Genomic DNA, 11,838 nt, shown 5'->3' with positions numbered 1-11,838 from the left:
GCACTCACAAGCACTTTCGTTAGTAATCACCACCACCAACTAACCCATATATATATAGAACATAAGATTAATTAGTATTTTATTTGAATTTATATTTGTTAATTTTTAAATAAAGATAAATGATATATCTTCATATGTTTAAAAAACAAACAGTTTTCATCGTTTAGTATTCAGATCTTAAAACACATGTTAATATCAGATGTGTATTCAAATTCAGATTCCTTAATCTTAATACATATCCTGATATTCAGATATGTATTAAGATTTAAACGTTTTAATCTAAAAAAAAACAACAAATGAGGCCATAGACAACTTAACTTATTTCTAACTTATTATAAGAGGTAAAATTTATTTTTCTAGCAAATTAGTATCTCTTTTATTGTTCCTTTCAGTAAGTCTTCGTCCCCTGGTACACGGTGCAATCTTTCAACGTACCCAAAGAAGCTTTACGTGTGATTTCGTCAAACTCGGAATTAAAACTGACGGTGCAATCTTCTCTGCAGAACGTACAATATGTCTATTTGCAATTTACCAAATAATCTCTCTTTATTCACTTTCCTAATACTCCCCGAAATATCAAATTTACACTTACCTAAAAAATCAGTTAAAAAAACCAAACTACAAAATCCTCCATTTCAGTTCAGATATCTGCGGAAAACGCAATACCCATCTCGAGAAAATCTTGCAAAAAAAGATGGCTTCGGCAATGAGAATTGTTTTCGGGCTTCTTACACTTGTCACATGTGGAATGATTCTCGGTAAAACATTTCTTCAATCTTTTTTATCTACCCAATTTTTGTTATATGTATGTATGTGTTGAATTTGTGGCTGTTTTTGTAATTCTTGAATTTTCTCCTCCTGCATTTGCGGTTTTGATCATCATAATTATCATCACTGCTGGTTTTTAGCTTTGGTTTGGCATTTAATTTGGACTAACCAAACACCCTATTTGGAAATAGAAGAAGAAAAAGGAAAAAAAAATGGTGATTTTTATGTAGATATTTTATTTGGAAATGGAGATTTTAAAAAATTGAACTTTTGGGGTTGGAGTGGAGTGGATGCTTGGTTTTGATCCTTGATCGTCATTCTTGATTGTGATATCACCTATGTTGCTCAAAGTTTTCAAAATTGACGGTGAGTGTGTGTCGGATCCTCAAATGTAGCTATTTTATGAGAATCTGACAAGGGTGTGACAACTATTTTGGAGAGTCTGAGCAAAAAACGAAAAAATTATGATGATCTTTTTTCTTTTCTTTTGAAATTAAAACTTTACAGTGGATTGATGGTGAGATAATTGGATTCTTTACTACAGTGTTGATTAATGAGGTGGGTGGGTTTTATACTTGATCGTCATGCTTTTCGTGATCTCGAGGCTTATGGAAAAAGAGAAAAAAGAAAATGGCCAATGTTTATTTAATGGTTGATTTTAATGTGAACTTTTGTGCTGGTGTGGGGGGACGGTTGAGTTCTTTATCACATTGTTGATTGTTGAGTTTGGTTGAGGTTATGGTATTATGAGGATGTTATTGAATGAACTCACTTCACTTAAGCTAGGAAAATCAGTAGTTGTTCTCTAAAGCAAAAAAGGAAAAAAAAAAAGAAAAAAGAAAAAAAAGGTTACGTTCTTATTTTACAAAACTATGAATTTACAGAATTTTTATTGGGTTTTTTTTTTTTTGGGGGGGGGGGTGAGTTTAGTCTTGATTAGCTTTGTTGCTTTCTGATTTGGTTTAGGTTATGGCATAATCGGGATAAGGCAATTAGTATTATTTCCCTTGTGAAGCTAAAATGTCTTACAGTTAGTTCAGGGGATTCGTTTAAGCTTTGATCATCTAAAGTGAAAGTTTCATAATTACACTAAATTAATTCTCTAATATAATCACCAGCACTTGTTGTGTTTATGAACACCCGTCGAGTAATATAATGTTCTTACTAAATAGGGTGAAGTAATGCAAACTAAACCGGTGCTTTTGTGAGATGAATATCATCACTATCTCGTCTAGTACTATTTAGAGATACTTCCGGAGCTTACATGATGATCATAATTTCATTCTTTTCTTTTCTTGGATTAATGACTCAGCATAACAAACTTTTCTATCATTAATCATTAATTTGATACAGAAAATGAGAGTCCTAGACAAAAAAATAAGCGCAACAGAGAAAATTAAAAAGGAAGTACTTTAAGAAACTTGTAGACATGAACCATGAGATATTGGATAGTGTTTGGAAAAGATACCTGCTGTTTTCTTTTGTTTCGTTTTTCGGGTGGACGGACATAAATGTCTCTGATTTGCTGTTCCTCTAAAAATGCTGGAAGAAGTAAAAGTTGTCTTTCTAGATCAGATGACTTTATATTAAAAGACCTAGTGGGACCACACATTTTCTACAGAAGCATCCGAAGTGTTTACTATAAGATCCTGATCCTTGACCATCCCGTCGTAGTCTTATCCTTCAAAAGAATTTGTGTTTTTTCTTAAACTTTGGATTTTCTCTGTTTTCCGTCTTGTATTCTGATCAAAGAATACATATTTTGTAGTGGGTTCGAACCTTGCTGCAGACAAAAACCTAGTATTTAAGTGGAGAAGGGTAGAGGGGTAGGTCCATTATCCACTGAGTTCTATACCGTGTGCCACTGGCCCTCGGGGATTTCTTGGTTATAAAAAAAAATCGAATACATAATTTGAATTTTACTGATATGGACTTTTGGTTTTCCTGGTTGGATTTGTTGCTGAATGGAAACTGATTAGTTTCTGTCGTGTGATGTGCAGGAGCTTTGATTCAACTAGCATTTATTCATAGGATGGAGGACTCACTTGGTAACTTTTCTTGGTTTATAGTAGATATCTTAAAATGATTGTTTTTTCTTTTATCTTATTTGGAGGGCTTAATACTTGCTCCATCATTCTTCTCATTCGTAGTTGCTGTGGTATCAAATAATCAAACCAGTATTCCATGTTCCACTGCATGCAATACCAAATAGTAATTATTATCAATGATCTTATTATATAAGGGTTACTATTGGCGGATCCTTTAACTAACTATTTGAACATTTTTGGCAGTTCAGCTTAGTGAAAGTAGGAAATACTCGCTCTAATTATTCCTTTCTTTTGTAGTTGTGGTTTCTCCTTTTCAATCAGACTCCAGTGGATTCAATATAAAAGAATGTTTACTTAAGGTTCACTTTTGGGGGATTTAGTTCATATAGTAGCTATTTGGAAAATTTTGACATGTCATTTTGTGCTTAAGCGTGGTAAATTAGGGAAGACTTTTATGAATTTGAGAGAAAACAAGTACTTTGTTGTTAATAGAATGAGGAAAAATTGGATTCACATGTTATATAAGATCTTTTTTTGCTTTCATTTTTTCCTTGTAATAAATTCCTTAAAATTATGAACCAAGGTGGTGTCAGAAGCATTTACAATATGTATATGACATATTCTTCTCTTTCTACTGGTCCTACCCAATTATCCATGCACAAAGGTATTTTCTCCCTCACTTGCTGTTCTATGCTACCAATTGATCTTCTGTTCCTCTAATTCCATATTGTGTAAAAGACGCGCAGTGGTGCTAAGCTTATAACTGCTCTCCTTCCCTTCTAATTTTTGGCCTCCTGCCCTCCTCTAGCATCCTACAAACTCACCGAGTGTTCTTGATAGCAATCCAACTAGTATTAACTATTAAATGCTGAGGAGATGAGATCCACTGATGGATAGCCAACGTGCAATGCAACAAGAGAGGGTTATTGACTTAATTGTCCTCTCAGCAATCTTGCACATATACCAACTCACCATAGTCCTTTCTCCTCCTTATATTATCAGCAATGAAATTCTCAACAAGAAATATTTGCAACAAGAAATATTCTCGACGAAGCGGTGTCGCGTGACACTACTTCGCTAAGTGTGAATTCGCCCCTGGCTGTATGAGTTGCGTTTCATGACACACACCATGTGAAGAATGTAACATTTTTGGTGCCTTCATACTCCATAGTGCTTTCTATTCTTCAGTGTTACTGCCCCAACTTTTTTCGGTGAAAATCCTTGTAGCAAACCCTCATCAAACCTTCCTATTGTCCTTCCCCTCTATTTTTACTATAAACTTTGAGAAGGAATTCCTGGGCCTTCTTCCACTTCCAATCCTGGATAACCTTTCTGAATCTTATGTCCCATGAAATTTTCTTTCCTGATCAACTAATGTTGTGCATCTCTCATACGCTATAGCATGCAACAACAACAACAAATTTAGTGAAATCCCACAAGTGGGGTCTGGGGAGGGTAGTGTGTACGCAGACCTTACCCCTACCCTGGGAGGGTAGAAACGCTGTTTCCGATAAACCTTCGGCTCAAGAAAGATTGAAAGATACAGTAGAAACAAACAATATCAACAACAAGGGCCAGAACGATAGTAAAGCAAACTAAGAGCCAGAAAATAGACGGAATGAAGCGGTAGCATCAAGCATTGACCACAACAAGATACTAAGAAACCGACGTAGAAGGTAATTGGAAGAAAACATGTAAAATTAGCAATCTAAGAACAAGAAAAACTACCAAACTAGCCGTAATATAGGACACATGTTTTTTCCATTTCCCAAAAAAAAAGAAGAAAAAGAAACAATACCAGACTAGCCCTAATACCACTGGTACGGATCATAAATACGCTCGACTACCTACTAACCTTCTACACTAGTTCTCGACCTTCACACCCTCCTATCAAGAGCCATGTCCTCGATAAGCTGAAGCCACGCCATGTCCTGCCTAATCACCTTTTCCTAATACTTCCTTGGTCTCCCTCTACCTCTTCTCATACCCACCAAAACCAACAACTCACACCTCTTTATTGGGGCATCTGAGCTTCTCCTCTTCACATGCCTGAACCATCTAAGCCTCGCTTCCCGCATCTTGTCCTCCACGGGGGAGACGCCCACCTTTACCCGTATATCTATACACCATAGCATGCATCTGTTGAAATCATCCGTCTCCCCACACTATACGCCTCCCAAAATGTGCTCTATTGCCATTCTGGATGATGCAACCGATAAACCTTGTGAACTCATTCCTTCTTCATGTTCCCGTTCCATAAACCTTCTAAACTCACGAAAATGCTTTCTTTTGGTTTTATAAATATCAAATTTACCAGATTCAAGGAAATAACCATTCCTTTTTTTACCTTGGATCAGGAGCAGAGGTAGTTGTCTTCTCGCGTCGTTACTGCTTTGCTTGTCCACCTACACTAAGCAGGAATGGTGTTACTTACTTTCTTTGGCTTATTCTGCTTCCATTAAAGCTTCTGATGTTATGTTTTTCTTTGAAAGTACTTTATAAAAAACAATAGCTTTCAACACAGTAAGATCTTTGAGTCTAAGCACTTCATATTCTGCTTCAATCCAGCTGTTAATTGTGATCACTGCTTGAGATGTTGTTAGTATTCCATTGAAACTTTCCTCTTTACCTAATGGAATTTTGTGTAAGTGACTTCCTGTACCGGGCTGCCCTTTTTGACTTCCTGCAGACAGAGAATCGTCTTTTGGTGGAAAGCATGCAAGTTTAGCTGGCAACAAACATCCGTTAGCAAGAGGTTTGTGTTGTTCTTTGACTGTTTTTAGCTCTGCAATATACTTTATGTTGTTCAACATGAGTTGGGCGCTTCGCTCGCGTAGGCGCTGCTTCAGACTAGGCACTGAGAATCTAAGGCATACTTCCCCCAGTCTTTTTCTTGAAGAGCGTGGTACTAAACAATAAGTATAGTTGGCAAAATGATCTAATTAGGAAAATATTATGATTAAATGTGTTTAAAAATTAGAATAGGAGCTTTCCAATTTAATATAAGAAAAGTAGTTACCAAACTTAAATTAGAAACTTAAAACTGCATCGTTGCATCTGAATAAAAAATTTAAAATAATTTTTGAACTTGATTTATACTATTTACTTCTTACATTTCAAATATTTTCTCTTCAATTCCTTTATCGAATTTTTGAGTTAAAATTCTCTCTCTGTGTGTGTTTATGTTAGGATATATGTCTTTTCATTTGCCTTTTCACTAAAAGCTCGCACTCAATTGCACTTTGGGTTAATGCTCCCACAAGCTCAACTTTTTTGCACTTCCGCCTTTGGCAACATTGCGTTTAGATTTTACATTTGACCATGACCTAAGTTTTTGTCTCGCAAACTCATATACATGCCTACATTGGTAGAGTTATATAATTGAGTTCTTTTTTTTTTTTTGATGAAGTAATTTATTTCATTGCTGGCATCAAGAAGATGCATAATAGTTACAAAAGAGTTATAGCAAAAAGGAATAATGTCAGCTCCAATACAGATGTTCATGCTAATACTAAGGAGCTAACAAAATTCAAATAACTATCAGGGGAATCTATGGGGATAAATAAACCCAAGTGAATAAAAACATAATACAATTAGCTTTGAGAGATTGGAAAGTAGTTGATAGTCCATCAAAACATCTGCTATTCCTTTCCTTCCAGATACTCCAAAAGATAGCAGCAGGAACCATCTCCCAGACTTTCTTGATGGTGCTGTCAACTTTCCAAAAGCTCCAACTCTCAAAAGCCTCCCTGATGTTATGTGGCATGACCCATCTGAGTCCAAAAAGAGAAATAAACATATCCCATAGATCTGCTGCAACTGGACAGTGTAGGAAGAGATGGCTATGTGATTCTGCCTCCCTCTGGCACATGTAGCATCTATTGACAATCTGAAAATTTCTTCTGAGTTCTTTATGATGCTGATCTTGCATGCAACTGCTGTGTTTGAGAAGAAAAAGGAAAACAGTTGTCCTTCATTCCACCTGTAACTAAATACCACTTCTACTTTGATACAAAAGTCTTCAGAAGACTTTACACTAACTTATCCTTGATTGGTTGATCCCCCTCAAAAGAGAGAGCGTGACAGAATAGTAATCATGTCAAACATGAGTTAGTTTCTGGATGTCCACATATCTTCTTTTATAGTGTCTGGAGACGTAATAATAGCCTAAGCAGTAGTATAGTGTTGGTTGGCTTGGGTAAGGAGTATGTTGGACTGTTGATTACTTGGGCATTAACAGTAATCAATTGGTAATTTCCAGGAAATCGTCTTGATTTCATTACTTTAGTGATGGTAGGGTCATGTAAGGAGTATGTTGGACTGTTGATTGTCTTAGGCAGTAATACTAACCAATTGGTAATTCAAGGGAGAGTTAGCATCTTAATTTCTTTAATATCTGAACAACTATCATTACAGCAAAATCTTTTTGTCCCATTTTCCTCTGAGATTTAGCATGAGCACATGGTGTACTTCCCTGATATCCTGACTTTTCTGCCCTTTTTTCTCAGGAATCTCTCATTGGGGTTATGACAAAGAAGCTGTAGCACTACGTATAGGATATGTAAGTCCAAAGTTATGTTTCATTTTGAAAAATTAACTTAAATAGCCCCTACCCAAGCGCTTAATCTTAAAATAGCCGGTGGATGTATAATATATGTATAATTCATGTATAATATGTGTATAATCATGTATAATCATTGAATAATCTTTGTGTGCTGGCTAGAAAAAGTAAATAGTGAATTCAACCGGCTATTTGTGTAAAGATCCCTTTCATGTTTTAGAAAAACCTCTCTTTCTCAACTCCAGGCCATCCACTGTATGCTTTATAGTAGAAGGTACTGGTAAATTCGGCTGGTAGACATGTCTTTCCTACCAGTGCGGTTTCCACATACTATACATATAGCAAGAGGAAGAACTACCAGTGCTACTTGTTGAGATAGCTCATAGATGTGAAGTTGAAATCTTAGACTGTAGATATCAATCAGTTGAAAGATCCGAACTTTATAGATGTATGTGGTGAAACTAATATTGTGCTGTATTATATCTAACTTTTCAAGAGTAAACCATATTTCTCTACGCAGTTAGACGATGAAAGTAATATAGTGTTCCAATGAGTTCTCCTTGTGCTAGTAGACAATATACTTGTCTACCTTCCGGTCTTCCTAGTATCCATGCTAGTCAAGCAGGTTCTTATTTTGGCACTGGAGAGGAGTTTTGTGTATGTAAATGTACAAGTAGTAGATCTTATGGTGGAATGTTGATCAGGTAAGCCCTTAGGGAAATGGAAAAAGTGTAGTTTTCTGATCTCCAACAATACCTGTTATCGGAAACGACCAACCCATTTTCTCATGGAACTGATTTCTTATTCTATCTTATGTTCTGACAAATAAAGCCTACTTGGTTCGGAAGTGCCAGACGGGGACCCGCTAGAATCACTTCCGGGCAACGAGAAAGTCATGTTCATTTATATCCGTGGCCCCCTTTTTTTTGAGCAAATGAATGGTTTTCGCTGAAATAAATAAATAAATAAATAAAGAGAGAATCTCTCTTGTTATTCTTGTAGACTTACATAAAAAAGTCAAGTTTTCTTCAGTTGAGAACTAGGAGATCACGCCTTAACCAAAATCCATGCATTTCTGGACTATGTTATCATGTAACTTAAACTGAGCAGCTGCATGAATGCCATTACTGCTAGCTTCTGCTTTGCTATTTTAATTATGTCAATTTCTCATACCGCTCGTGCAGGTGAAGCCTGAAATTATTAGCTGGAAACCAAGAATTATATTATTTCACAACTTCTTAAGTGCAGAGGTATGCCAGTTTTATATTTTTCATCTTCATTTCTACCATTGCATATCTCTGTCTGTTAATTTGGCTTCTTTGTGTAATAGGGCTACTATATCTTTGATGAGATTAAAGTTTTTGTTGGTAATATATTGGATTGTAAAATGTTTAACGGTTCTTCTGTGGTCTCTGCTCCAATTTCACCATGAAATGTACATACATACATACATACATATTGTGTATGTGTATATATATATATACATATTTATACATACGGAGGTCACAGGTTCGAGTTGTGGAAATAGCCTCTTGCAGAAATGCAGGGTAATGCTGCGTACAATAGACTCTTGTGGTTTGGCCCTTCCTCGGACCCCGCGCATAGCGGTAGCTTAGTGCACCGGGCTGCCCTTTTATATATATAAAGAGAGAGAGAGAGAGAGAACTGCTACCGACTTATCTTTTTAAGGAAATTGGTCTTCAAACTAATATTTGCTTGAGGTTTGATCCCCTATTTACTAAATACTGTCAAAGCCATTAATACCTAAAAAGTGAAATTTTTAAAGTCAATTTAGGGTTAGTGTAATGTGTGACAAATTTCGTTATGCTTAAATTGCTCTTGCGCATGATTTTCTTCCTGCTACAGTGTCAAGTTTCATGCTCGAATGCGAAATAAAAGAAAAAATGTGTAAAACGTAAATTAGAGTGCTTGATACGAATTTGAATGGACGCCAGGGAGGGTGGTTGAAGACTGGAAGAGAACAGTAACTCTTAAATCTTGATATTTTGGACATGATCAAATTTACAGATGGTATTAGTAAATCGTTTGCAAAATCGTGTTAGATTTGTTAATTTTAAAAGCATCATGTGTTCGTGATGATAATTTGGGAATTTAATATTCTATTGCCTTCACAGGAATGTGATTATCTTAGATCGGTTGCCATGCCCCGTCTTCATGTTTCAACTGTTGTAGATGCTAAAACTGGAAAGGTATGCACACTATGCAAATGATTATTTGACATTCGGCATTTACTACTATTTTTCTTCTGATGAGTAAATTTTTTCCACACCCTGTTGTGCTCATCTATTGTTGAAATGTGCTTGTGAGTTACCACTAGTTCTTAATAGCAAATTAGTTTTGCCTATACAAGTACTTCTGGTTAAAGTTCAAGTTACAGCTACTGCTTTGAAGTTTGCCTCTAGAAGAGCACTGACTTTCAAATGCCACCTCACCTTTTAGTTCGTCTGACAGTTCTACTCATATTCTTCATTTGACATGGAGAGATCACATACAAAACAGCCTGGAGGTTACAGAGGGTTGTTTCTTATACATTAATCTCATACCAACGAGGACATAATTTCTAGCTAAGCCTCACATTTTAATTTCCAGCTTAATTAAGTTAGTCTTTCTACTGGGAAAGTTGATATATGTGCTAAAATATATGCAAATTTTATCAATTCTGTATGCTTGAGAGGTTTTCGTATAAATCTGGGTATGCGTTATTCTTTCATTAAGCAAATAGCAAAGTCTTACGTAGATTTAGGCCTCATTTGTTTGCACTTAATGAAGGTTTGAATCTTAATCATTCATATCTCAGTCATTAAGTCTGTTTGTTTTTTCAATTTTACAACCACTTAATGGGTCTGAATAGATTAAGATCTATAACAAAGTATTAATATCGTTAAGATGTTATACATTCAAGAATTTATGTAAAGATGATATTTCACTATATCACCACCAATCACCGCTATCAACCACCACTATATATTACTCATCATTGTTATCGGTCACCACCACCATCAACCACCATCGTTAATTACTACTGTCATCCACCATCTACTACCCATAATTACCACTAACCAATATCACCACCAACCACTACCCAGTCAACACCCACAACCATTGTTTTTAGCCATCATCACTACCAACCGCCGTAATTTTTTTATTTTTTTTTTAATATAGTATTAGATTTATTAGTACTCTTTGATTTGAATTTATACTTATTAATTTTTAATAAAGACAAGTTCTACGCATTCAGATGTAAAGAAAATAAACAGTCTTAATTATTCAGTATTCAATCTTAATACAACATCTTAACATTCAGATGTGACGTTTTAATCTTAATACATATATTAATATTCAAATATGTATTCAGATTCAGACATTTTAATCTTAATAAAAACAAATGAGGCCTTAGTCTCACAATGGTCGTTTGGTTACCAGCTTAAGGATACTAATTCAGGGATAGAATATGAGATTGTATTTATTCCATGTTTGGTTATGAGTATTAGCTAATGGTGAGATAAATTTTATGTCAAAAATGGTGGGATTAGCTATCCCATATAGAAGGTGGGATAGCTAATCCCATGGGATATCCCCGCCCATGGGATATCCTTTTCTATCCCACCTTGTAACCAAACAACCCCTAAGTATTAAGATTCATTCTCAAGGTTTCTAATATTATGATGTTGTTTTCTAAAATCTCTTGTGATCTCTAAAGAGTGGAGACAAAAATAAACCCAATTGTTTAGAAAAGAGCCGACAAACATTTAGAAACCTATAAACAAATAACTTGGCATGCATTTGGGTGATATTTGATTTGAACTTGAAAAAAGATTTACTTGAAGCTAAAGTTAAGTGAAAGTTTGTAGAGGATGAAGTTGTTTTTGGACAAGAACTTCACCTGGAAAAAGAGTTTGTGAAAATTGAAGATTTGTGAGTGAAAATTGAAGATTTGTTTGTCAAAATCTTCACTTGAAGATGAAAAGTTATCATGATATTAAAAAAATACACCGGCATACTACTATTTCAAGTGAAGTTATGGCCGCAAATGAGAAATTAATCCTTTTTATACTATTTTTGGCGTTCAAAAAATTGAAGAGCAACATAAACCTAAGTGGAAGTGTGTATGACAGGGAATAAAGTTAAAACATTTTTTATTGGTGAAAGAATAGGGCTCATACGGGACACGTAAGACTATTTCTCAATAAAGGGGCTTGATTAGTGTTTTCTTCTTCTTTTGATTGTTAAGCTTGATTAGTAAACTATGATGGAAAAATTGGGCACCCAAGAGTGTGGTCTAGAGGTCAAGCTGGGTGCATACCTAGGAGACCAAAATTCAAATTCTAGTAGAGACAAAAAACGCTAGGCGATCTCTTTCCATCTATGCTGGTGAGAGGTAGCTGATACCCAGTGAAATAGTAGAGGTGCGTGTAAGTTGGCCTAGAAACAACCATTATA

General features: G+C 35.4%; 1 protein-coding gene across 3 annotated transcripts in view; it reads left to right on the top strand.

The window, feature by feature from the left end:
• The first annotated feature begins 511 nt into the window (after positions 1 to 511).
• The window catches only part of LOC104085845 (prolyl 4-hydroxylase 1), a 32,160-nt gene continuing 20,833 nt past the window's right edge, over positions 512 to 11,838 (top strand). The window contains exons 1-6 of one of the 3 annotated variants that reach the window (XM_009589960.4): positions 512 to 758; positions 2,769 to 2,816; positions 5,506 to 5,571; positions 7,325 to 7,377; positions 8,562 to 8,627; positions 9,513 to 9,587. In XM_009589960.4, coding sequence (XP_009588255.1) covers positions 695 to 758; positions 2,769 to 2,816; positions 5,506 to 5,571; positions 7,325 to 7,377; positions 8,562 to 8,627; positions 9,513 to 9,587 — 372 coding nt within the window. In that variant the 5' untranslated portion in view covers positions 512 to 694. Of the gene's footprint in view, positions 759 to 841; positions 1,135 to 1,167; positions 1,327 to 2,768; positions 2,817 to 5,505; positions 5,572 to 7,324; positions 7,378 to 8,561; positions 8,628 to 9,512; positions 9,588 to 11,838 lie in introns of those variants that run through there. The other 2 variants (XM_009589961.4, XM_070175225.1) reach the window with 2 other exon arrangements.

The sequence above is a fragment of the Nicotiana tomentosiformis genome, chromosome 5, assembly GCF_000390325.3.
Source record: "Nicotiana tomentosiformis chromosome 5, ASM39032v3, whole genome shotgun sequence".
In the NCBI taxonomy this organism is placed as follows: domain Eukaryota; kingdom Viridiplantae; phylum Streptophyta; class Magnoliopsida; order Solanales; family Solanaceae; genus Nicotiana; species Nicotiana tomentosiformis.
The sequence above is the reverse complement of the archived record's forward strand: the minus strand, read 5'-3'. Positions and strand labels throughout refer to the sequence as shown.